General features: G+C 40.1%; 1 protein-coding gene across 1 annotated transcript in view; it reads left to right on the forward strand.

Moving 5' to 3' along the window:
* LOC122553184 (chitin synthase chs-2-like) overlaps positions 1-27,899 on the forward strand; it is a 61,843-nt gene that overhangs the window by 20,187 nt on the left and 13,757 nt on the right. Inside the window, exons 5-13 of the mRNA XM_043696772.1 lie at positions 1,096-1,185; positions 5,140-5,313; positions 7,143-7,323; positions 15,992-16,093; positions 16,999-17,140; positions 19,606-19,806; positions 20,564-20,848; positions 22,968-23,147; positions 27,381-27,732. Of these exons, the coding sequence (XP_043552707.1) occupies positions 1,096-1,185; positions 5,140-5,313; positions 7,143-7,323; positions 15,992-16,093; positions 16,999-17,140; positions 19,606-19,806; positions 20,564-20,848; positions 22,968-23,147; positions 27,381-27,732 (1,707 nt within the window). The remainder of the gene's footprint in view (positions 1-1,095; positions 1,186-5,139; positions 5,314-7,142; positions 7,324-15,991; positions 16,094-16,998; positions 17,141-19,605; positions 19,807-20,563; positions 20,849-22,967; positions 23,148-27,380; positions 27,733-27,899) is intronic.

Genomic DNA, 27,899 nt, shown 5'->3' on the forward strand with positions numbered 1-27,899 from the left:
TGGGAGCTGTGGGGAGGCATGTCAGCAGAATGCAGGTGAGTGGCATTGGTGGGGTGGAAGTGGTGGCAAACACGGCAGTGGGGGGGTGGAAGTCACTGAGCGTGTGACATCAGCGATGATGTGAGGGGTGAAAGGGATGTCACGTATGGTGCATGAGGAATTGTGAGGGGCGGAAGTGGCTGTGGAAGCGGCCATGATGGGGGCAGAAGTGACATCATCAATTAGTTAGGGATAGGCAATAAATGGTGGCTAAGCCATTTATCATCTCATGAACATAATAAAAGTGAATTCATCTAATCAAGTAATGACAGCTGTTCACAATCCACTTGATTTGGGAAGGCAATATTATATGAGGACCAACTAAGCAGCTAAAGTGAGGAAGGGGGCTGGCTGGTTTTAAAGAGGAGGTCATAAAATGTAAGCCCCCTGGCCACATTTAACAGACTTGATGAACGTGATCGGTGAAAATGAGTATTGCAGATGCTGGAGGTCAGAGTCAAGATTAGAGTGGTGCTGGAAAAGCACAGCAGGTCAGGCAGCATCTGAGGAGCAGGAAAATCCACATTTCTGGCAAAAGCCCTCCCTTTTGCCCAAAATATTGATTTTCCTGCTCCTCGGATGCTGTCTGACCTGCTGTGCTTTTTCAGCACCACTCTAATATTGATGAATGTGATAGTCAAAGGTATGGCAGGTATTTAAAAATAAAATGCTCCTAACCTGGAGACTTCTTTGGCTTCCTGCTGTATCTTAATGCTTCTGATATGGAGAGCATCTTGACATAAGTATGTGTCAACACTCCACCCAGCTGACAGGAAAACTCAAAATACATGGGGAAATTTTAAGAGGGTTATAGGGGAATTGCATTATTAGGTCTCCTCTACATTGTCCACTTGAAATTTGCACCTTCAGATTAGTCATTGCTAAAATATTGATTTTTGAAAATTTTCCAAGTAAATTATTAAATTTAAATTGTTTTCCTTGTAGTTTAATTGACTCACGTGTAATTAAACTGTCATAGTCACTGTAACTTCCTAGCATTGTACATTATTTAAATGATTAGGTATTAACAACAAATGGAAATATTTTCTACAATAGAAAATCGGACCATGTCATGATATATCTGTGTGCAACAATGTGGCATGAAACAGTGGATGAAATGGCAAAGATCCTTACTTCAATATTCAGGTAAATCCAGAAGCACCAATGTATGTTACCGCTGACATCAAAGCCAGTATGGGAGTTTCTCCTCAAGTTGTTTAACGACATAAATCACTATTCAAACAATGCACATTCTGAATAGCAAAGCAATAGTAACATTTCATTGTCTTTGCTGAGGTTGTCTATGAAGGCTTTCAATTTGTACAATGTCATGTTGCACTTCATCAAAGCACTGTGCGAAGCTTTCCAAAACTTTCTGCTTGGCGGAGCAGGCTCAACAACACCAAATGGCCTGCTCCTGTTCCTATTTCTTATGGCTTCCCTCCACTCTGCTGTTGCAGTGGCAATTCTGTTAATGTGTTGATACTTGAACTTTGATTCTTCTGCTCTGTATTCAAATGTTGTGGAATATATTGGCCCGGATTGCTGCTCTGCTCAAACCTTTCTGTCTGATTCATGCTGGTCTCCATTTCTAGCCTGGTCTTTTGAATCCAGCTGAGAGAAATAGGAGTTTATGGAAGTACTCGCCATAATCTTCCAATTCTCAGATACGATGAGAGTGGGGTGCTGCCAGAAGACTGAAAAATAACAAATATCCAGACAAGGCAGTAATCCGAACAATTACTGTCTAATCAGTTTATATGTGATAGTGAAAAATCTTTACAAACAATCTGGGACAAAATTAACAATTATTTAGAACAAATTCAGATTAATTATTAAAGTTAGCAGAGGTCTGTTAAACACATATCATGTTTAAGTAACTCGCTGCTTGAGTTTCCTCATAAGGTAATAGTCTTGTTAATTAGGGTAATGTGGTTGATGCAACATTTATGGACTTTCAAAATGCATTTGATAAAGAACTATTTAATATATTTCACTGCAAGGTTGAATCCTGTGGAATTAAAGGGACAGTGAAAGCGCAGGTAAAAGGTTGACTGACTGTCAGGAAACAGAGTTGTAGTCAATGGTTGGTTTTCAGACTAGAGAAAGGTAGACAGTGAATTTTCCCAGGGTTGGGACTTACCTGATTTTTATAAATGATCTCACCTTGCCTGTGCTGGACATGATTTCAATATTTGCAGCCAAAATGTGAAAGCATTGTGCACTGTCTGAAAGGTGATGACAAATTTCAAAAATTTATAGTAATGCTAGTGGAATAGGCAGACAGAGTGGGCAGATGAAATTTACAGTGTGAAATGGTACATTTTCATAGGAAGAACAAGTTGAGGCAATGTAATATAAAACACACTGTTCAAAAAAGGTGCTGGAACAGAGAGACCCAGGATATATGTGCACATTTCGCAAGAGTCAGACCAGAGACTGAGTAACTTAATAAGAAGTAAAACAAAATTTTGATCTTTGCAAATGGAGGCATGGTAAACAAAATCAAGCAAGTTCTTATGAACTATTTTGGCTTCATTTATACACTATACAAGTCTGTACATCACACTTTCGGAAGGATATGAAGGCTTTAGAGTGTATACAGAAACTTTTTATGGGAATGGTTCCAGGGATGAGGAACTTCAATAACAAGGATTGATTAGAGAAGTTAAATTTGCTGTCCTCAGACAGGAGAAGTCTGAAAGAAGGGTAGATAGGGAGAAACTGTTCCCATTAGCAGAAGGATCAATAAAGAGCATTGATGTAAGTAATTTGTAAAACATATAACTCAATTCTCACCATTACTACATCCTTTTTAAAATCAGCAGAAAAAAACCATAAGAACCTGAGAAATATCATTTTATGTTGCCAGGGTTTAGATACTACTCAAGGGTTGTGTTGAAGCAGTTTCAATCAGGGATTACAAAAGAGAATTGTATAAGCACCTGAAAATACAAAAGAAAATGCAAAACTACAGGGCAATGGTGGGGGATTTGGACCAACAGAGTTGCTGTTCCCTCCAACTGTAGGAACATGACAAGCTGAATGGTCTCCTTCTCTGCTGTAAATATTCTACGATTGGCAATCATAAAAGGGATGTATTCTAAAGCTGGGGCTAAGCTTCATGTATCACCTAAGGATGTGATCTCTCATTTCTAAATGATACACCATTTGTTTACCCAGCAAATTATTGAAAAATCAAAAAAAAAACAAATTGTTTAGAATCATGGGGCAGGATGCACTGAAGTCTAAACTAGTAATTTTATAATTGGAAATCTAGCTCTTAAAATCGCTTTGATATTTTCTCTGAATTAGGAGAAAGTGAGGACCCAGATGTTGGAAATCAGAGTTGAGACTGTGGTGCTGGAAAAGCACAGCAGGCCAAGGTGCAGGAGGATCGACATTTTGGCCATAAGTCCTTCATCAGGAATGAGGCTGGGGGGCTGAGAGATAAATGGGAGGGAAGTGGGGTTGGGAGAAGATAGGTGAGAATGCAATAGTTAGATGAAGATAGGGGAGAAGGTGATAGGTTGGAGAGGAGGGTGGAATGGATAGATGGGAAAGTTGATGGAGGTCAAGAGGGCAGTGTGCTGAGTTGGAGGTTTGGGACTGGGATAATGTAGAGGGAGAGGAAGTGAGGAAACTGTGAAATCCACATTGATCCCATGTGGTTGCAGGATCCCTAGGTGGAATATGAGGCGTCCTTCCAACAAGTGTTGGGTAGTCAGAGTTTGGCGATGGAGGAGGCCCAGGACCTGCATGTCCTTGTCGTAGTGGAGGAGGAGTTGAAGTGTTCAGCCACGAGGTGGAGGGATTGGTTGGTGCAAGTGTCCCAGAGATGTTCTCTGAAATGATCTTCAAATTGGCATCCTGTCTTCCCAGTGTAGAGGAGACCACATCAGGTGCAATGGATACAGTAGATGACATTAGTGGAGGTCCAGGTAAATTTCTGTCGGATGTGGAAGGATCCTTTGGGGCCTTGGATAGAGGGGAGGGGAGAGTATGGGGGTGGGGAAGGCATGGATCTGATGAGGGGGTCGCAGAGAGAATGGTCTCTCTGGAACCCTGATAAGGGTGTCTTTACTATTTTCCCAGACCTCCCCCTCATTTAGGAAGATTGTTTAGTCCTCAGAAAAAGCCTTACCTTTAACCCTTTACACTCTGAATTAATGAATTTGAAATGCATTGCGACCTTGAATATTTCTTTGGCTGCCTCCACCTCCAGGTCCACTTTTTCAATGAAGACTCCTAACTACCCACCGAGGACCCCTTCTCTTGCCTCCAACACACTCCATCCACCTGGACACTGTATACTGACTTCCACCAATGTCATCTACTGTATCCGTTGTACACGGTGTAGTCTTCTCTACACCGGGGAAACAGGACGCCAACTTGCGGATTGTTTCAGAGAACATCTCTGGGACACCTACACCAACGAACCCCATTTCCCTGTGGCTGAACACTTCAATTCCCCCTGCCGTTCCACCAAGGACATGTAGGCCCTCGGCCTCCTCTATCATCAAACCCTTACCACTCGACGCCTGGAGGAAGAACGCCTCATATTCTGCCTTGGGACCCTGCAACCATACGGAAGTAACGTGGATTTCACCAGTTTCCTCAATTTCCCTCCCCCAACATTATCCCAGTCAAAGCCTCAACTAAGCACTGCCCTCTTGACCTGTCCAAGACCTTTACCATCTATCGACTCCACCCTCCTCTCTGACCTATCACCTTCTCCCCCACCTTCATCTACCTATCACATTCTCAGCTACCTTCCCCCAAACCCCACCCACCTTCCATTTATCTCTCAGTGCCCCGGCCCACAAGCCTCGTTCCTGATGAAGTGCTTATGCCCGAAATGTCGATTCCCCTGCTCCTCGGATGCTGCCTGACCTGCTTTGCTTTTCCATCACCACACTCTCAACTATTTTTCTGAACTGCCTTATTGTAGTAATTGAATATATGCTGATGGAGATAATATTTGATATAATGCCTATTAGCAACCGATCATGACATAAGAGGTCTTCCATTAACTATTCCTACAATATACTGTTGCCTGTTTTGCTCATTCCACAGTTAATTTATCCATTTATTTTTCAGGTTGGATAAATACAAACCAAACTCTTCAAAGTCACATAAAGATAATTTTGAGTTTGAAGCACACATTTACTTTGATGATGCTTTTCACCTCACTAATCCCAATGACAATGTACAGAAAAGAGTTTTGAATCAATATGTTAAAAACCTTGTTTGCATAATGGAAGACATTTACAGGTACTGAAATTATCTTACATTCATTATTAACTCCCCTATATATAAATAACTAATTACAATATCAACAAGCCCCTCACTACCAACTACATCTTATGTTGGAAAATTAGCTTGGAAAGTAGATATAAAATATTGCAACATGTTTCTGGACTGTCTTTGACATTCTCTTATGTTCGATGACACTCGTGACATGATGTACATGGTCAAGTGATTTTTGTTCATGTCTGTGTGTCTGCTGCCTAATGACTAACTATGTGAGAGAGTTAACTCTGAGGGTGACTATTATACTGTCTCGCAATCTACTTGATAATTTGTGTGTCCATGTCAGCGTATGCACATTCTCTGCTCTTTCCGAAGATGAAATGACAGATTTTGTGGATCTTTAATCTACTTAATTTTATAGACAGACAATAAACATCCAGAATAACATACAAATTACATTTATTTTGATAAGTATAAATTCTTTCTTTGGAAACTTGTAAAAAAGAAATACATTTGTGGCCCTATTGTTTTTGTGAACTGACTTACTTGTCTTTTCTTTGTGAACAATTTCTAACTGCTCAAGCTGTCATCTCCTTAAAACCTACCACTCATGGTCTAACTGTACCCCTTGGTCTTTATTCCCTGTGTCTTGGCCAGTGTTTCTAAGTTTCTCCCCTTTCAATGTTTCATCAATAAGTTTGCCAATTTTCTTTCTTCTTCCCCTTTCTCCCTTGATTTACAACGTTAAAGAAAATGAAACTATGGACCAAGACTATTATTATTTTTTGTTTGTTGTTATATATTATTATATTTGTTCCAAATACTCTTAGTGAAAAAAATCTAAATAAAACTGTATATTAGGCACTACAATTTGAAGGAAGGCGATGGTAAAGTCACTAGCCCAGTAAGGCAGGGACCGAGTCTAATGCTGTAGGGACAAGTGTCCAAATTTTGCCATAGTAGCTAGTGAATTTAAATTCAATTATTTATTAAAAATATAACCTGGAATTGAAAGCTAGTCTCAGTGATAGTGAAAATAAAACTATCATTGATTGTTGTTCAAATGCATCAGGTTCATTAATTTCCTTCAGGCATGAAATCTGTCATCTTTACTTAATCCATCCTACATGTGACTCCACAACCATAAGATGGTTGAGCCAGTTCAAGGTAATGATGATAGTTCTACCAGGGATGCCCACATCCTAAGAGAGAAATTAAACAAAAATTAAGATGTGAACTGAATGAAGACATTAATTCTATCAGCGTAAAGAAATTCATGAATCATAGATAATAAATCATGCAAATATAAGTTGAAGTATAATTCAGATTTTAAAAATGTGAATACATTTAATTTGTATAGAATTTAAATGAATAATTGTTCAGAAAATATAACACATAAAAATCATTGACTAACTATTATTCACTACTTCCTGATAGTATTTTATAGTAATTGCTGCTGGCTTTAGTAATTCAACTAAATATTGGATCTCATAAATTTGGCATGATAGAAATAAAACCTGTGAACCTTCCCTAGCTTAACATGAGTATTCATTTTTAAAAAAACATGTAATTATTGTTATATGAAAAACTAAATGAATGGCACTAATGCATTGTAGTCTTTGGTCTGTTTCTGAGAACAGTGACAATTTCATTTTGCAGAATGTTTTTGTTTAGTCAGGGACTTTTAATAATGAGGAGAGACCATTCATGTAAGTGATACTTTTGAGGCGTTGTGCAAACACACAGTTTCAACATTAAGACTGCTCCAATACCATATGTGTCATGTATATGTCATGGATATCAAGAAGAAACTTGCAGTTAATTTTTTGGAATTGATCTTTTGTTGGCAGGATTTTCTCGCATGAAAAACAGAGTTTGAAGGATGAACAAGAAGATGATGACATAGTAAAGCAAACCATAATGGAGACACCTTATGGTGGAAGAATCACATATACTCTTCCATATGGAAACATACTTTATGTTCATTTGAAAGACAAGCAGAAAATTCGGCACAAGAAGAGATGGTCTCAAGTATGTTTAACTAATGAACATAGCATAAAATGGCCATGCAAATAGAAACCATTCCTACTAAATAGGAAACCTGGAAAATCATATTACACAATGTTAAGTATATGATTGTCTGGTGCTTTAAAGCTGCATTTCATATCAGGCTCTGAAGCTGTGTACCAGGCTCCCATCAAATGTTGTAATCCCTCCTATTCACATGATTGAATTTTTCTTTACGAAAGGATGAGATATTCTTTGTGCAGAAAGTTAAGCCTGAAGCGATTTAGTAATTTTTAGATCCCATGATATCCATGTTTTATGTAACAGAAAGATATGTCGAAGAGAGTTCTTCATGTAAACCTAATGTTAAGTCTAAAACAAACTTTCCAATGTAACTTGACCCAATAACTGAATGGATCAAAAACTGTAATTATATTGACAAACCACTTCCTCTATAATCCCATTTTAGTTCAACAATATAATACCATGACAATTTTAGAGTACATGTAGTAGAAGTTATGAATTTCAGGGTGTGGCTATCACATTGTAAGTCAAGAAAAATCATCTTAAGCTTTTCATTTAGGAGTGTGTTGCTACTACCAAGAAATAACCTTCTGGCAATAATAAGACATCCGTTATATAATACTGTTGACAGTGTTTCCCAGTGTTGAGCAGTTCATTTTAAGTATTTGGTTGTTATGCTATTATACTTAGCAGGTATCATGGTTTATTGAGACGTAGACATAAGTGTGTAAGTTTTGAGTAGATTTAGTTATTGTTTATAAAATTCATAACCTAAGTAATCTTAATTTGAACATTTAAGGTTGATATAGTAATACTCAAATTTTGCTAGCATGAAAAAAAATTAGCAGCTACATTGGCATCATCCTCCACCTGCATTGATGACTATCTGCGCTACTTCGCGTTCCCACTAGGAGCTCAAACTGTTCGTCAACTTCACCCACACCTTCCAGCCTGACCTCAAATGCATCTGGACCATCTCTGACACCTCCCTCCCCTCGTGGACCACTCCATCTCCATCTCCAGCAACCAACGCAGTACTGACATCTATTTCAAATCCAGCAACTCCCACATTTACCCTAACTACATCTCCTTTCACCTCCTCCTCCTGCAAAAATGTGATCCCATGCTCTCAATTCCACCACCTCTGCTGTATCTGCTCCCAGGATGAGTGATTCCACTGCAGGGCATCCCAGATATCCTCCTACTTCAAGGACCATAATTTCCCCTCCCCTATGATCAGCAATGCCCTCATCCGCATCTCTGTCCTCAAACCCCACCCTCACAACCACAAGAATAGAGTCTCCCTGGTCCTCCCATTCTACCCCACTATCCTGAAAATCTAGTACACTATCCTCTTTCATTTTTGCCTTGTTCAGTCTGACCCCACTACCAAAATGATACTTTCTCCCCTACGCTTATCTGCTTTCCACAGGACCATTTCCTCCGCGACTCCCTGTTTAGCTCAACACTTCCCACTAACCTCTCCTCCCCACCTGGCATCTTTCCCTGCAGCTGCAGGAGGTGCAATACCTGCCCTCACAACGCCCCTCTTACCTCCATCAGACCCCAAAGGATCATTTCAAGTTTGGCAGAGGTAGACATGCATTCCCTCCAACCTAATTTATTGCACCCGTTGCTCCCAATGTGGTCTCCTCTACATCGGATAGACCAATTGCAAACTTGGGGACCAGTTCAGGGAATATTTATGGTCCATACTCTCCAATTGACCCCACCTTTCAGTTGTCAGCCAATCCAACTCCCCTTCCCACTCCCCTGATGACACGTCCATCCTGGGCCTCCTCCACCATCAAAATAAGGCTACATGCAAACTGGAGGAAGAACCACCTCGGGACCTTACAACCAAGGTGTTGTAGCTTTCAAATTCACTAGCTTTCAAATCTCTCCACCTCATCCCAGCTTCACCCCTCCCTCTCTGCCCTGCCCCCTTGACCTGACCTAATCTATCCATTTTCCTTCCCGGCTATCTGCTCCACCCTTCCACTGACCAATCACAGTCACTTTCTAACTGCATCCACCTATTGCCAGATTCTGGATTAGAGTGGTGCTGGAAAAGCACAGCAGTTCAGGCAGCAACTGAGGAGCAGCACCCCACCAAGCTTTCCCCAGTCCCAAACCCCCTCGCTCTATTTATATATCTTTCCCCTTTTCTCCTTTCCCAATCCTGATCGACTGCCCTCCACCTCTGATGCTGCTTGCCCAGCTGTGCTTTATCTACCTTCATACTTCATTGACTCTCACTTTCCAGCATCTGCAGCTGTCACTATCTCCTTCATTAGTTATGTTTGGCAATATTAACTTTATTTGTATTAAAGAACAAAGAACAATACAGCACAGGAACAGGCCCTTTGACCCTCCAAGCTTGCGCTGACACACTTTGCCCTTCCATACTAAAACAGTCTTCACTTACAGGATCCATATAACCCTATTCCCCTCCTATTCATGTATTCGTCCAGGTGCTTCTTGAGTGCTGCTATTGTGTCTGCTTCAATCACCTCCTCTGGCAGCATGTTCCAGGCACTCACCACCCTTTGTGTGAAAAATTTATCTTGCACATGTGTTTTAACACCCCCTTCCTCCCCACTCACCACTTTGAACCTGTGTTGCCCAGTAATTGACCCGTCCACCCTGGGAAAAAGCCTCATACTTTCCACTCTACCCATGCCATTCACAATCTTGTAAACCTCTATCAGGTTGCCTGTATTCCAGTGAAAACAAACCCAGTCTATCCAATCTTTCTTCACAGCTAAAATCTCCCATGTGCAGCAACATCCTCGTAAACCTTTTCTGTACCCTCTCCAAAGCATCCACCTCCTTCTGGTAGTGCTGTGACCAGAACTGTACACAATATTCCAAGTGTAGCCTAATTAAAGTTCTATAAAGCTGCAGCATAACTTGCCTATCTTTTATGCTTAATGCCCTTTCCAATGAAGGCAAGCATGCCATAAGCCTTTTTTCCTACCTTATTTACCTGCGCTACCACCTTCAGTGATCTGTGGTCCTGTATTCCCAGACCCCTCTGCATATCAATACACTTAAGGGTTCTGCCATTCACTGTATAATTTCTACCTGTACTTGACCTTCCAAAAAATGAATCATCTCACATTTGTCAGGATTGAACTCCATCTTCCATTTTTCTGCCCATCCCTCTAACTGGTCTATATTCTGCTGTATCCTCTGATAATCCTCCTCACACTCCGTAACTCCGCCAATCTTTGTATCGTCCACAAACTTACTAATTAGACCAGTCACGCTTTCCTCCAAATCAATTACGTAGACCATGATCAGCAGAGATCCCAGCTCTGCTCCCTGTGGAACACCACTAGTCACAACCCTCCATTCCAAAAGTCATCCTTCCACCGCTGCCCTCTGTCTCCAATGACTAAACTAGCTTTGTATCCATCTTGCCAGGTCATCCATAATACCATGTGACTTCACTTTTTGTCCCTGTCAGCCATGAGGGACCTTGTTGAAGGCTTTACTGAAGTCCACGTAGACAACATCAACTGCTTTTCCCTCATCAGTCACTTTCACTACCTACTCAAAAAACTTGATCAAGTTAGTAAGGCACAACCTCCCCTGCATAAAACCATGCTATCTATTGCTAATAAGTCCATTTCCTTCTAAATGTGTAATGATCTTGTCCCTGAGAATCTTTTCCAATAATTTCCTTACCACTGACAGGAGGCTCACAGGCCTATAATTTCTATCCTTCCTAAACAACAGACAACATTGGCTTTCTTCCAGTCATCTGGACCTCACCTGTGGTCAAAGAGAATGCAAGGATGTCTGTCAATGCTCCAGCATTTTGTTCTCTTGCCTCCCTCAATATTCTGGGACAGATCCCATTAGGATCCAGGGACTTATCAGATTAGATTCCCTACAGTATGGAAACAGGCCATTTGGCCTGACAAGTCCACACCGACCCTTCGACTAGTAACCCACCCATTTCCCTACCCTATATTTATCCATGGCTAATGCACCTAACACTATGGGCAATTTAGCATGGACAATTCACTTGGCCTGCACATCTTTGGATTGTGGGAGGAAACTGGAGCACCTGGAGGAAACCCACGGAGACAGGGGGAGAATGTGCAAACTCCACACAGACTGAGGTGGGTCCCTGGTGCTGTGAGGCAGCAGTGCTAACTACTGAGTCACTGTGTCGCTCCTAAACTCTCATCTACTTTAATACTTTTTAAGATGCATACTACCTCTTCCTTTTAATAGCAATTTGGCTTAGAACTTTGATACTCCCTTCCCTGAGATCACCTTCCACTGATTTCTTCTCTTTGGTGAATCCTGACACAAAGTATTTGATTAGGATCTCTTCTACCTCTTCTGGCTCCACACGTTGATTCTGTCCTTTGTCCTTGAGTAGATCAACCTTTTCCCTGACTACCCTTTTGCTTTTTATATAAGCATAAAAAAGCCTTTGGATTCTCTTTAATCCTGTTTGCTAATGACTTTTCATCATCCGTTTTTAGCCCTTCTAATTCCTTTGTAAGTTCTTTTCTACATATATACTTAAAGGCCTTTGTCAGTTCCCATCCTCCCTGACCTTACATATTCTTCCTGTTTCTTTTGACTAAAGTCATAACATCCCTGGTCATCCAAGGTCCACGTAACTTGTCATACCTATGCTTCATTCTCACAGGAACTTGTCGCTCCTAAACTCTTATCAGTTGCTGTTTGAAATGCCCACATATGTCCGATGTGGATTTACCCTCAAACGGTTACTGCCAATCAATATTCTCCAGTTCTTGCCTAATATTGTTGTAGTTTGCCTTTCCCCAATTTAATACCTTCGCCCAAGGACTGCTGTTATCCCTATCCATGAGCATCTTAAAACGCATAGTATTAGGATCACTACTCCTGAAGTTTTCCCCAGCTGTATTACAGCGACAGGGACCTGGATTCGATTCCAGCCTTAGGTGACTGCATGGAGTTTGCACATTCTCCCAGTGACTGCGTGGGTTTCCTCTGGGTGCTCTGGTTTCCTCCCACAGTCCAAAGATGTGCAGGTTATGTGAAGTGGCCGAGCTAAAATGCCTGTCGTGTTCAGGGATGTGTAGGTTAGGTGCAGTAGTCAAGGGAAATGTAGGATAGGGGAATGGGTCTGGGATACTCTTTAGAGGGTCATTGTGGACTTGTTGGGCCAAATGGCCTGTTTCCACACTGTAGGGATTCTATGAAACTTCATTCACCTGGCCATTCTCATTTCCTAAAACCAGGTTCAGTATAACCCCTTCTCTGGTTGGACTGTTTAAATCCTATGTCAAGAAACCTCTTGAATGGTTCTTACGAATTCTGCTCCAACCAAGCACTGAGCATGAAGTGAGTCTTAGTCAATATAGGAGAAAGTAAAATTACCCACCACAACAACCCTGCAATTTTTACATCTTTCCAAGGATTGTATATTCTTTATGTTCTTTTGATGAGACAAACAATCGTTCGTCTAAAAGAGTCAAGTCAGTGAGTTTTCATGAAAGCATAAAATCCCTACATTGCAGAAGCAGGCTTTTTGACCTACTGAGTCTGCATCGACCCTGTAAAGAGCGTACCACCCAGCCCCACTACCCACACCTATCCCTGTAACCCTGCATTCAATATGGTTAATCCAACTAAACTACACATCCTTGGAAACTATGGACAATTTAGCATGGCCAATCTACCTAACGGGCACATTTTTAGACTGCGGGAAAAAACCATAGCAACCACAGGGAACCCATGTAGACATACGGAGAATGTGCAAACTCAAACGTCAAAAGGGAAAAAAAGCACATGTAAGGTTTAGGAAGCTAAAATCGGATAGGGCCTGTAAGGAATATAAAGAAAGCAGGAAAAAAAACTCAAGCAAGGAATTAGGAATGCAAGAAGGAACCGTGAAGTGACCTCGGCAAGTAGGGTTAAAGAGAATTCCAAGGCATTCTATACATACATTAAAAACAAGAGGATAACTAGGGAGAAGGTAGAGCCACTCAACAATAAAGGAGGGAACTTGTGTTTGGAGGCAGAAGATGTGGGTGAGATCCTAAATGAGTACTTTGTTTCACCCAGGAGAAGGATATGAAGGATAATGAGATTAGTGTGGAGCATGGTAATATACTGGAGCATTTTTAGATCAAGAAAGAAATAGTATTGGATCTCCTGAAGAGCATTAAGGTGGATAAGACCCCAGGCCTGATGGTAAGTATCCCAGGTTATTGAGAGAGACAAGAGAGGAAATTGCTGGGGCCTTGACCAAGATCTTTTTTTTTCTCCCTAGCCACTGGAGAGGATTGGTGAGTCACCAGTGTTGTTCCTCTGTACAAGAAGGGAAATAAGAATGATCCAGGAAACTATAGAACTCACATTGGTAGTTTTGAAGCTATTGGAAAGAATTCTTAGCAATCAGATTGATGTACAATTGGAAAAGCATGGCTTAATTAGGAACAGTTAGCATGGCTTTGTGTGTGGCAGGTCATGTCTTACTATTTTGATTGAATTTTTCGAGAAGGTGAGGAAGGTGATGGATGAGCTTGGAGCAGTAGATATGGACTACATGGGTTTAGTAAGGCTTTCGACAAGGTTCCATGCATTGAATCCATGGCAACTTGGCTATTTGGTTTCAGAATTGGCTTGACCATGTAAGGCCAAGGGTAGTGGTGGAAGGGTGTTCTTCTGGCTGGAGGCCTGTGAGAAGTGGTGTTCCACAGGAATCTGTGCAAAGATCTCTGCTGTTTGTGATATGTAAATGACTTGGATGAAAATGTAGATGGGCAGATGACACAAAGGTCGGTGGAGTTGTTGATAGTGTAGAAGATGGTCAAAGGTTACAGCTGGTTATAGATCATGGACAGAGAAATGGAAGGTGGAATTTAATCCAGGTAAGTATGAGGTGCTGCACTTTGGGAAATCTGATGTTAAGGAAAAGTATACAGTTAATTAGATTAGATTACTTACAGTGTGGAAACAGGCCCTTCGGCCCAACAAGTCCACACCGACCCGCCGAAGCGCAACCCACCCATACCCCTACATTTACCCCTTGCCTAACACTACGGGCAATTTTGCATGGCCAATTCACCTGACCTGCACATCTTTGGACTGTGGGAGGAAACCGGAGCACCCGGAGGAAACCCACGCAGACACGGGGAGAACGTGCAAACTCCACACAGTCAGTCGCCTGAGGCGGGAACTGAACCCGGGTCTCTGGTGCTGTGAGGCTAACCACTGTGCCACCGTGACGCCCACTAATGGAAGGACCCCAAACAGCATTGATGCATAGAGGGATCTTGGGGTTCAAGTCCATAGCTCCCTGAAAGTGGCCACACAAGTAGATGGAGTGGTAAAGAAGGTGTGTGGCATGCTTGCCTTTATTGGTCGGGGATGTCATGTTGCAGCTTTATAAGACTTTGGTAAGACCACACTTATGGTATTGTGTTCAATTCTGATTGTTACATTACAGGAAATATGCGGAGGCTTTAGAGAGAGTGCAGGAGGAGTTTACCAGGATGCTGCCTGGATTAGAGGGTATGAGGAGAGATAAAAAAACTTTGGTTGTTTTCTCCGGAGCAGCAGAAGCTGAGGCGAGACTTGATAGAAGTCTGCAAAAATTATGAGATGTATAGACAGGGTTGACAGTCAGAATCTTTGTCCCAGAGTTGAAATATCTAATCCAAGGGGGCATCCATTTAAATGAGAGGGAGAAAGTTGAAAGGATATATGAAGGGCAAGTTTTTTAACAGAGCTTGATAGGAGTCTGGAACGTGTCGCCAGCAGTTGTGGTGGAGGCAGATACAATAGGGGTGTTTAAGGGACTTTTGATAAGCACATGAATATGCAAAGAATGGAGGGATATGGACCAAGGACAGGCAGGCAGAAGAGATTAGTTTAATGTGACATCATGTTCGACACAGAGTCTGACGATGATCGTGAATCCATTGTCGATTGTCGGAAAAACCCATCTGATTCACTAATGTCTTCTAGGGAAGGAAACTACCATCCTTACCTGGTCTGGCGTACATGTGACTTCAGACCCACAACAATGTGTTGACTTTAACTGCTCTCTGGGCAATTATGGATGGGAAATAAATGCTGGCCTAGCCAGTGATTCCATCATTGTGAATAAATTTTAAAATACTTGCAGGCTAAAGGGCCTGTTTCTGTTCTGTACTGTTCTATGTTCTGCGTTCCACACACACAGTCACCCAAGGGTAGAATTGAACCCAAGTCCCTGATACTGTGAGATAATAGTGCTAACCACTGACACATCTTGCTGCCTAAGTTATAGCAATAAATTATTTACCAATTCCCTTAAAGGTGCTTGAGATTAAAGTTGCCTTTTCCTGTTAATATACATATATAGTGAGGCTGTTTTGAAATTCCTGTTGAGGTTTCAGACACTAAAGAAGTTCTAAATCTGAAATCTAAGAAGATAATTGACACTCTTCAACATTGACTTGGTTGAGAATGGAAACCAAAATCTCCAAAGCAATAGAGGAACCTGAGACATATGTGTGAAGTGAGTGATGTTTCAAAGGCATGTGATTCAATTTTGGCACTTTAAATGAGTCAAATAGCAAAGCTACAGCAGTGACGGGGGACAGTGCATGATTTGGCCCTGTGTTTGCTAGCATTTTTTATTTACACATTACATTCTTCTTTTCAGATCATGTACATGTATTATCTGCTGGGATGGAAATTAAATAAAAAATACATGACCTTGTCAGGCAAATTTGAAGATGAAATATCTACTACAAATGCCTTAAAGGTAAATTATGGGGCTTCCTTTCTAATGTCTCAAAATAAGGATCTGTGATAACAGTTTATAAATTGTGTTCGGGATGAATTTTAAATCCAAACAATAGGCTTGAGTCAAGTGAAATATCTTAACTGTAAAAATTGCAAGCTTGATTCAAAAACATCTGCCGTTTCAGATTGGATAGAGACAGGAGAAGGAATAGGTTGCCTTTCTGCTTCCAGGAGGTGTTGGTAATGCAGCTGACAGCTATTAAACATTGGCCAGACAGGTTTCCCGGACCTCAGGAAGGCTGTCATTTCAGAGCATAGGTGATGACATTTTAAGAGAGGAGTACCACAAGAGAAATATTTCTCTCTGCTCCCAAGCATACTTTCTCCCTGTGGACCCACTCCCTCACCAACTATCTCTGCACTTATCCCCAGACAAATTCCCTGAGTTGGGGATTGAATCCATCCAGGATCATATCACCTACTGTGATTAGCAGTCAGAACTCTCCTTGCCCCAAAGGTTGAACTTTCACTTTGGTTGCATCCCTCAGCTGAGGGTAGGAGTAGATTAAGAATACCCTCCAACTCCTCCCACCTACCCCCCACCCACCATGTTTCCAGTAGCAGTGAAATGTTTTGTATGTACCTAAGAAGGCTCTCCACCCAACTGGAAGCCACGCCTAATTCAAGTCGTCTTTTGATCAAGGATCCCTCTCATATGGAAAGGCAATTTTGTCTATCCTATCTGAATCTCTACTTCCTGTATCCCCTGCCTAACAAACTTAACCCTGTCAGATATTTTAAATACAAAATAGTAAATATGTTATGTAAAAGACCAAGCTCTTGTATGCTTCCATCATGCTTAGTAATTTTGAATCCTTCTATTCAAAATCTTAAGTTCACTTTTGTATTAATTATGCTTAAAAGACAGAGAAGGAAAACACTTACATTTTGGCTTTGGATGGGGACACTGATTTCCAGCCCTCAGCTTTGATCTTGTTAGTTGACAGACTGAGAAGATATCCAGATGTCGGGGCTGCATGTGGTAGAATACATCCAACTGGAACTGGTATGAAGTTTTATCTCTCTCTACTCAACCTTATTTGATGTGTCTTTACATTTTTGCACTGTGTAAAGATTTATAGAGAGTCATAGAGCTTTTATAGCATACCAAGAGACCCATCAGAGCATTGTGTCTAGACCAGTCATCAAGCATCTATCTACTGTGATCCATTTACCAGCACTTAGCCAGCAGCCTTGCCTGCCACATCATTTCAAGTGCTCACCTAAATGGTTCTTAAATGTCTCAAGGGTTCTTGCCTCTATCATCCTTTTATGTAGTGAGTTCCAGATAGCCACAACATGCTGGTTGAAAAGATTTTACCTCAAATCCCCTTTAATCCAACTGCTCCTTAAAACTGTGATCCTGGTTATTGACCCCTCTACTAAGCAGAAATACTTCTCCCTATCTCCCTGTCAATACCCCTCACCACTTTGTACACCTCAATCACATCCCCCTTAGCCTTCTCTACATCTCTCCTGGACCTGGAAATTTATCCACTTCAAGCCTGCTAAAACTACTAATACGTACTTCCTCTTAATGCTATTTTGTTCAAGTAAATCACAACCACTTACTCACTATGGATAAAACTCAGCTCTTAATAATCTTTGTAATGCTCACAAAGCCATCAAAAGAAAGCAATCATCCATTCAACTTCATTTTTAAAAAGTGCTGTTCTTTGGAGGTCATAAAACTATTGTCTTTCAAACTCCATACAAAAAAAGCTAAAATAATTGTGAAGCTATCAAAATAAAGAAATAATTGAGAAAAAATGCTTCAAAAAGACATAATCATATTAAATATTTATAAAACTGTCAATCAAACTGTTCATAGGCCCCTTGAAATCTTTTCAGTTAACCCCTGCTGAGCTAAATCAAAGAATTGGATTTGGAACTCAGCGAACCATTCATAATATTTTTCCATTGCACCATTCCATATTCAAAACCCTCAGAGATAACTAAAGCATAGCTTTCACAATTATCTGAACAGGCATCTAACATAGAATTTCAATCGGTGAAGCCAGAAAACTATTCAATTTTTCAAAGACATAACAGATGTCTGGACTTCAAATCAAAGTATAAATGAAAGCATGGATTCAATGTGACATATGAATATCTGTTTCTGAACACTGTTGAATGCATAAGTATCTTTAGAAAATCTGCTATAACCTATAAATACTTCCACAATGCTGGCCATTCAATAGTCATAATCGTTTAAGAACAGAGCTTTATGATCAATCAGTGGATTAAAAACATATTTATTGTGCAGACTCATAGCAGTTGAAGTTAGCAACACTTTGCAACACTTTAAATACATAGATGCCCCAAAGATCATGAAGCAAGGATTCTTTAGTCCACTATCATCCGATCTTTACAAACATGAAGGAAAATTAATGTCTTGGAAAACAAAGTATTTACATGGAAATAAACCTACATTTCATATCTGATTGAGAAATCCTTTGCCTGTCTCTCCCTTTTTCCATGAAGCCTCTCGATGGAGGAAAGGATGTAAGTGTCAGAAAGAGGCCTTATGACATTTGAAATTAGCAACACATTTTAAATGTATTTGTCAAAAGGTTCCTGACTCAATATTAGGCTTCTCCCAAGGTTCAAGGGCTGACTGAACTGATGTGATTCACATAGGCGTCAAGATACCATCCACCCCACTGAAACTCTCAAACTTAGGAAAATGCAACATTGAGACAGACACTTAAAAAACATTGACCACAATGTTATCTCGAGTGCATGTCCGCAGGCAGATGGTGATTTCCTGGTGATAATTTACTGACAGAGACAAATTAAGAGACCACCACTAGAATGCCATCCAACTGAGAATGGCAACCACTATCACAGAGTTGCTAGTCCAATCGGAGAGTTGGCAGTCTGTCCATTAAGACAGTAGAATGGAGAAGAGGATGCCTCTATCTTTTGCTTGAAGGCAAGGTAGAATTTCTTTTAATGTGCCAGTACTAGACGTGCAGAGACCAGTGTTTGGAGAGGTAACCTCTCTAACTGGCATCATTGGATCAATGGTGGGTGGCCATTGGGGAATCCTCAAGGGACTATACAGCAGACATTGACAAAGCCCTCTTGGAAACCTATTGGGGTTCACAGTTTCACTTTAGCAAGTGCCTCCAGTTGGTGATTGGCTGTTATCACTGTCGTTCCTTCCAAAGAACATACAGAAAGATGTAAACCTCCTCTACTTCAAGTTTGAAGTCTCCTGCCCTGAGCTGGTAGATTTTAGCCCAGCATTACCATTGTTTGTCAATGGTTGATGAAAGAAGCGGATTTAATCAACCAAATGTCCTTTTCTTACTCCATACTTTCTCATGTAAAATCATCTGTTTTTGAATCTCTCAACAAATCTATGCATAACAGTAAAATGTACATGTCCTCCTCTCTCTCTCTCTCTCTCTCTCTCTCTCTATATATATATATATATATATATATATCTTCACCCACCCCTAACAGGTCCTATGGTTTGGTACCAGAAGTTTGAATACGCTGTTGGCCACTGGCTACAGAAGACAGCTGAACATGTGCTAGGCTGTGTCCTGTGTAGTCCAGGATGTTTCAGTTTGTACAGGGCAGCAGCCCTAATGGATGATAATGTTGTGAAAAAATATACTACCAAAGCGACAGCAGGGCAGCATTTTGTCCAGTATGATCAAGGTAAACCTAATGCATGTTACTGATGCCTGCTTTTACATGAGTTAGAATTTCTACATACTAGATTCACTTGAAATCTTTGTTTATCAAACATCTGACAATGTAAGCTTTGAACATATTCAATGACCCAGCTTCCACTGCTTTCTGTGGAAGGGAATTCCCAAAAGCAGACAATCTCTGAGGGAGAACTCACCTCCTTTTCATCTTAAATGGGAGAGGCCAATCTTAAGTAGAGAAGGCCTTATTTTTAAATAGTACTCCCTAGTTCTAGATTCCCCATTAGAGAAATATTGTTTCAGTGTCTACCTTTTTCAGATTCTTCAGAGTCTCTGATGTTTCAATTTGACCTCCACTCATTTTTTTCAAATCTAATGAGTACAAGCCCAAACTGCTCAACCTTTCCTCATAAGATTAATCCTCAGAACAGTGCTCAGTCAAGAGAACATTCTCTCAACTGCTCCAGCGTAAGAATATTCTTCCTCCAGTATGGAGATCAAAGTTGTGTAGAATGCTCTGCTGCGGTTTTACTGATGCCCTGTGCAATTGTAGCAGATTGAATGTAAAATTAAGTTCTGTTACAATCACCCTTAATTTATACAATTAGTTTACCCATACATTAATCAATGAGTGCATGAATTATCCTGAAGACAGACCTAATTCTTGCACGAGAGATTTTAACATTTTTGGATGTTTAAATGATTGATATTAGCATAATGGGCTGGAAGCCACCTTTAACAGGTACACTTATCACCTCCACCAGGAGAAGACCGTTGGCTGTGTACATTATTACTTCAGCAGGGGTGGCGTGTAGAATACAACGCAGCTTCAGATGCCTATACAAATGCACCACAGGAGTTCAAAGAGTTCTACAATCAACGACGCCGTTGGGTACCTTCAACTTTGGCAAATACAATTGATCTTTTAAACAGTGGAGCACAAACATCCAAGAGAAACCACTCAATTTCAAAACTCTACATTCTGTATCAGATTGTTGGAACTGCAGCATCAATTCTAGGTCCTGCCACTGTGGTTTTAATGATTGCAGGTGACTATGCGTTTCTACTTTATTGTGAATTTTTTTTTGCTTTAACTTGGGATAACATACTGTAACCATAGGTCTTATTTCATTTCTGCAACATTATCATAAAAATGTGTCAGTGCCACAGATGCATTAGTGATTGTATTTTGCTGCATACTGATGAAATGGCACAGACTTTTTTTTTGCCTCCATGACTAAAGTACAGATTGCTGCATCAACATGAAGGTTATGCTAACACACAGTCATCCCCTAGTGTACCCTGTCAGGATCTACATAAACAATTATAAGCTATTTTAGATACCAGTCAGGCCATTGTATTCAGCTATTGAAGTTGCATCATGACAGTTTCTCATACTGTTTTACAGTCTCATAGTAAGATGTATGCCCCGAAATTGTCCACCATTCAGAATCATGCAAACCATTAGATTTATTTAAGAAAATTATTTGGCAAGCCTTGTTACAGTCTCCTCCATACAATAGAGAGTGAATTCAACAATTCTGCTTGCAGCTAGAGATATTATTTGTTGGGAATGCAGATTATTGACAAACCTGCAGCACTGATTCTGCAGCCCTTTTCTTAACAAGAGATGTTCTCAACTAGTAATGTAGGATAGCTGAATATTTTCAGTATAACAGAAATTGAATATTGCTATGAAAAAAAAAGTGCTTGTTAAAGCTTTTCATATTACACTCATCAGAGCAGATTGAGAAGAATGCCAAATTTCCAAAGGAGCAACAATTTATATTGCATGAGAAAAAGCTGATTGTTTGGCAAATGAACTCTGGTTGGTTGAGGTGCTGCCATAGAAAATGTTGTCCCGCAAGTGTTTGTTAGTTGAAACAAGCTGCAATAATCACACAAGCTTTTTTTTAGTTTACAGCGGACAGGACCTGCATGTGAACAGTAGTAGCTTCCATTGAATCCCATTGTGAAACTCATTGATAATCTTGAATTGATTGTTAATGTAATTCTTAGCACACTCAGGATTGTTAAGTAATGCTGCCCTTTTGCAGAATCACATCTAATGTTGGTTTTAGTTTTACAAGCATGACCTGAGTGGGGACTGTCCATACTCTACCTATTGCAAACAATCAACAAGATGTATTATTTGATATAACCTACCAGTCATCGGGACATATGACCTACATACATTGGCACCATATTGTCACTTATTACAAAAATTACCGAATATACTATGCGATGTGTTGATTCACTTCAGACTGAAACACAAAATAGTGTTATTTGCATCTTTTCTCATCAAAACCTTTCATTTTCATCAAACAAACAAAATACGTTTACAAAAACCAAATACTAAGTCAATAATTCCACTCTCATGCCATGTTATGTATCGTGATATCGTTCTATCAGCACATTATGATGTGACCTTCTGAAGGCAACAGCTGATACGCATTGCTAAAGCAATGTGAACCATTTATAACAGAAAGAAGTTTCACCGTACAGCAGCTAGAACAGAAAATAATCCCAAATGCATTTGCAGAGAAGAGGAGAAAATGAGCATCAAGCAGCAGAAAAGTCAAGGATGGTCATCAAATATATGAGACAGAAATATTCTTAGAATTCCTCCCACTTTGCTATCTCAACTTCTTTGGAGGTGCAGTGAAATAGTTGTTTATTTTGAAATTATGGTGATTGAGCAGGAGCAATTTTGAACATATGCTTGATTGTGGTCTATCAAGTAGGTCTTGAAGAGGTTATTGTTGTATAGTTCCTGATAGTCCTAATGAATTATGCTTAGCAAGTGAAAGCAAAGTGTACCTATTGCTATCATGCAATAAATTACCTTGTTATGTAAGGCAAGTGCCTCTTTGTTTACTTTCATCAGTGGTCTGTCCTCTACCACTGGTAATTAGACAGTCTCTGGACTCAGCATGGAAAAAGGAAAACTGGTGACAGGGAACCACTCAAACCAGAATATGACAGTCATGTGTTACGATGAAAAAATATAAATGCCTCCAAATATGTTTTCTTAAATATTGATTAATTTTAATTATATATAAGGTTATTGACAGAAAACTTATAGGATAATTTTGTTTTATCCAATCTTAATAATACAAAGTTCTTCTTAATTCAAGATGGTGACTTTTTGTATACAACAATTTACAGGAGCATTTACCTTTGTGTTTAACTGGAATGGAAACGTTGCTCTAGCTCTTGGAGTTGTGCCTCCTGCCATCTACATACTGATCTGTTACAAAGTCAAGTCAGATACCCAGATCATAATTGCTGCTGTGATGAGCATCTTTTATGCTTTTCTAATGATTGCAACAATAATGTCTATTATTGGTGAGTGTTTCATGACCTACGTTTTGGCAAATAAAATGACATTTACAAGAGTTAATTGTATTGATGCAAACCTTTGAAATTAATCATCTTAAAACATTGTAATATTGATTTCCTTTTATATTAATTAATCATTGGCAATATGAATTACCAATTTAAAGATACAGAGTGACATTCAAAGCATTTTTCCCTTGTCAGATTAGAAAATGAAATGTAATGTAAAAATGCAATGCACAGTATTGAAGAACAAAGAAACAGAGAGAGGTCACTGAGCCCTTGAAAATATTCCAACATTCAGTTAGATCATGGCTAATATCAAAATATTTTGCATCTTAACTGTATTCAGTTCTCTTGGTCCCACATTCTTGTGATTTATTAATAGTGGTCCAAATATCTTTTTTCCTCTTCTGAGCAATTAAGTAGTTTTTGGACCATCGTAAATCAACAACCTATTAAGAGCCTTACTTTTTTGTGCATTACCACCTATTTTATTTATTATATAGACCCACTTTCAAGTTTATAACAGAAACTCCCAATGGAAGGTTTAGTCCAATTAGGTTGATTCCCAGGAATTTTACACTTTGAATTTCATCTAAGGAGTTAAAATTATAGTTAGATATAGCTTACATACAGTGTGGAGACAGGCTCTTTGGCCCAACAAGTCCACACTGACCCACCGAAGCGCAACCCACCCAGACCCATTCCCCTACATTTACCCCTTCAGCTAACACTATGGGCTAATTCACCTAACCTGCATATTTTTGGTCTGTGGGAGGAAACCCACGCAGACACAGGGAGAATGTGCAAACTCCACACAGTCAGTCACCTGAGGCAGGTCTCTGGTGCTGTGAGGCAGCAGTGCTAACCACTGTGCCACCATGCTGCCCATATTTAGTAACCTTAATAAGTTACTGTCTCATTACAGAACAACTGAAGGCAATTTATATATAAATATATGTATGTACATATTTATGTTAGAACACAAACTCATATACAAAAAGAGTACTTTTATTCAGCAAAATTAAAATAGTCAACTTTATTGCATGAAATGAAGCAGCAGCATTAAAATGGATGCTGTAGGAAAGGCTCCAGCAATGGAGTTATGGCTGCTGAAAACCTGGTTTTTGTGCTGTTCTCAGAATTATATTACAGCTGAGCTGTCGAGGAATCAATTTTAGTGTTTAAATGTGCCAGCTGGTCCCATTTCCATTTGGCTGTTAAACTTTACAGACGTCTCTGATGTTCATGTACATCTACTTAGCATCCTTTTGTACTTTCCAGTCGGGGTCACGTGCAGTGGCTGGAATAACCACAAAAAAGTTTGAATGTAGTTCTTTAGCCATTGTTCAGGGACAAAAGGATTAATGCTCTTTTGTGTTCCAGTATTGCACTTATTTTTAAATGTTATTTGAATGTAGGGAAGAGGATAATGTTCACATATAATCCAAACATGAATGCTAATAATAAATCAGAGATTTCCGATATTTGTCTTTCTTTTAATTTCATGGGCCAAATCTTCTGGTCTTTGGACTGCTGCAGGACAGGTGTTTGGCTGAGTTGTGCATTGGTCCCTGTAGAAGTTTTATTATGTTGCAGTCTGGGAGAATTGTTTGGGGAATTTCAGCTTTGAATGGGCATTTACTTTGCCCCATGATATCCGTGCAACTGTTTCTGATTCTGAACTGGAGACAGAGATTTTGGGCTGTTCTAATATGCTTATCTGGATAGCCATCCGGAAAATATAAGACAAATTAAAACGTAATCTAACTCCTGGTTAACTGCACAATTTGCTTTAATATTCACCATTACCACTAGAGTAAGTTCTCTCAATGAGGCTACCCCCACAAATCCAACTTGACCTGAATATACCCTCCTCGAGAAATCCCCAAACCCTGACTACCTCTCAAACCTGACTACCTTCCTGTCATGACCCGACCTTCTGGACCTATCCTGGCTAACTCCTTAAACTTCCAATGACACCAGATAACTAGATGAGATTGTGGAGTACTTTGAAATGTAGGGCTGAGTCAGCTCAACTTTGTCAAGGGGAGCAAAAACAGAAGTGGTTGGAAAAGCTCAGGAAGTCCGGCAGCATCTGTGAATAGAAATCAGGGTTAATGTTTTGGGTCCGGTGACCCATCCTCAAAGGAAGGGTCATCAGACCAGAAACATTCACCCTGATTTCTCTGTGCAGATGCGGCTAGACCTGCTGAGCTTTTCCAGGAACTTTTGTTTTTGTTTCTGATTTACAGCATCTGCAGACCTGTCAGTTTTATCAAGGGGAGGTCGTGCTTGACAAATCTGTTAGAATTCTTTGAGGAGGTAATGAGCAAGTTAAACAAATGTAAAGAAAGTATTTAGCATACTTACCCTCATTGCTCAGACCTTTGAGTATAGGAGTTGGGATCTAATGTTGACGTTGTACAGGATGTTGGTGAGGCCTTTTCAGGAGTACTGTGTCTAATTCTGGTCTCCCTGTTATAGGAAGGATATTATTAAGCTGGAGAGGGTTCAGAAGAGATTTACCAGGGTGTTGCTGGGAATGGACGGTTTGAATTATAAGAAGAGACTGGATAAGCTGGGACCTTTTTCACTGGAGTGTAGGCGGTTGAGAGGTGACCTTTTAGAGGTTTATGAAATAATGAGGGGGATAGATAAAGTGAATGATAAGCGACTACAGTCACTATGTTTAAAAAACATTTACGTAAGTACACGAATAAGAAATATTTGAAGGGATATGGGCCAAGCACAGGCAGTTGGGAATAATTTAGTTTGGGATTATGGTCAGCATGAACTGTTTGGCCTTCACAGTCTATTTCCGTGCTCTATAACTCTATGACTCTACATATCCTCCAAACATTCAAACCACCAGGAATGCAGTTTTTGTGCTAATACCATTTTTAAAATGTGTTGACAATTACCTACGCTCTGCTATCTTCCTATGTCTTTATTTGAGGGTGTAACCATATAGGTATTTAGTTACCAGACCAATGGGTGTGACCGTTAAAATTATTATCGTAAATGTCAAGGGACCTTTCAATTAAGAAGAACAAAGTATTCACTATATTTAGAAAGGAGACTGTGCAGGTGTCAATGCAGCAAGGGCACCATTGAATGACAAAGATAAAATCTTGGGGAAGACATTAAACTCACATGAGCCCATTTCATGTTTGCAAATATATTTGTAATTTTAAAAATTGTTAGTGTTAGGAGAGAGGCTAAGACTTCAAAAAAGGTACAGCACAGAAATTGTCTGGGGTCTTGCAGATGACATGCTTCATGTGCAGAGCCAGAATGAGCTGAGGGTTTCTGTTTCGACCATCAAACTGCGCAGTGAATTCTAGACACCCACTACCCTTGAAGAAAAAAGATTTTTTCATGTTCCCTCAAATTCTTCTACCTCCTTTAGGCCACTCTAACCCCTCCCTCCATCCACTCTCCCTATTGTCCTCTGCTCCCTCTCTCACAGTTCACTCTCCCTCTCCCCCATCTAGTTTATCCCACGCTCATTCACTTCACCCCTCCCCATTCATTCAATTCCCTCCTCTGTTCAGTCAACACCCCCACTCTCCTCTCCCCTTTGATTCTTTCCCTTCCCTACTTCTCTATATCCCTTCCCCATCCTGTTCCCCTTCTACCTCTCCACTTTCACCTTTCACCTCATAAATTCCTCCTCCACACTTTTTCACATCCCCATTCTTTTTTCCCGACACCATGCTCCATTCTAACTATTCCCCCTCTTGACTCTACCCCTTTCCCATTTTACTTCGCCGCCCCACTGCCCCTTCTCCGTTGACCTCCTATCCTCTAGCAGCTGCTACACAAACAGTTTCAATTCACCTTTGACACGTTTTGTTAAAAGCTGAGCTATAAGTGGACAAATGGTGCATCGCCCTAAAACAGCATTAGAACGTTAAACATGCAAAGAGGGAACCCACATTAATTGTTGGACTCTGATTGACAAATTCAAGTATAAAATGAGTGAAACAAGGCCACAGCAGTGATTCCTGAACTAAACAAGGGCCTTCATGTGAAAGTAAAGTCATTCCTATTCACACTTACATGATACTTGGAGGTGGATTTGTCATAGGCTCTTTCAAATTTTTAATCAACTTGTTATGGTCCCACTCTGTGGTCATTATATCCTAAGGTGGGACCTGACCCGGCCCTCCAGGGAGCATGCTACAAGACTCAGAGCTTTTTGCATTGATGCTAACATTATGTTATCTTTTTTAGGTGAAATGTTGAAAGAAAACACCTTTATTACTCCAACAGGCTTATTCTTCATCTCGATGATGATCCTTTACTTCTCAACAGCAATGCTGCATCCCCAAGAATTCCCTCTTGTATTTTACGGATTGTTGTACATCATCTGTATCCCCAGTGGATACTTGTTGCTGCCAATTTACTCCATGGTAAACATGAATAATGTTTCATGGGGCACACGTGAAACAGTTACTCCAAAAATACAGGACAAAAATAAAACTAAGCAGGTTCTGCGATATGAAAAGAAATGCAAATGCATCTGTTGGGATATTGAATTTTTAGTCAAAGAGGATAAAAAGGAATTAATTCACCATGCAGACAGGTAAGTTTCTTTTAAAGTAACTTACAATAAGCTGTCGTTGTGCAAATTAACAGTACCGTCTCCTTGTGCCTAGTGTTGGTTTGTATTTCTTTGTTTTGAACTATAGGTTAGTTATTAATTATTGATTGATTTATTTTCTTTGGATTAAATTGGTCTCTCAAATTGTC

This window comes from Chiloscyllium plagiosum, chromosome 9 (assembly GCF_004010195.1).
Source record: "Chiloscyllium plagiosum isolate BGI_BamShark_2017 chromosome 9, ASM401019v2, whole genome shotgun sequence".
NCBI classification, from domain to species: domain Eukaryota; kingdom Metazoa; phylum Chordata; class Chondrichthyes; order Orectolobiformes; family Hemiscylliidae; genus Chiloscyllium; species Chiloscyllium plagiosum.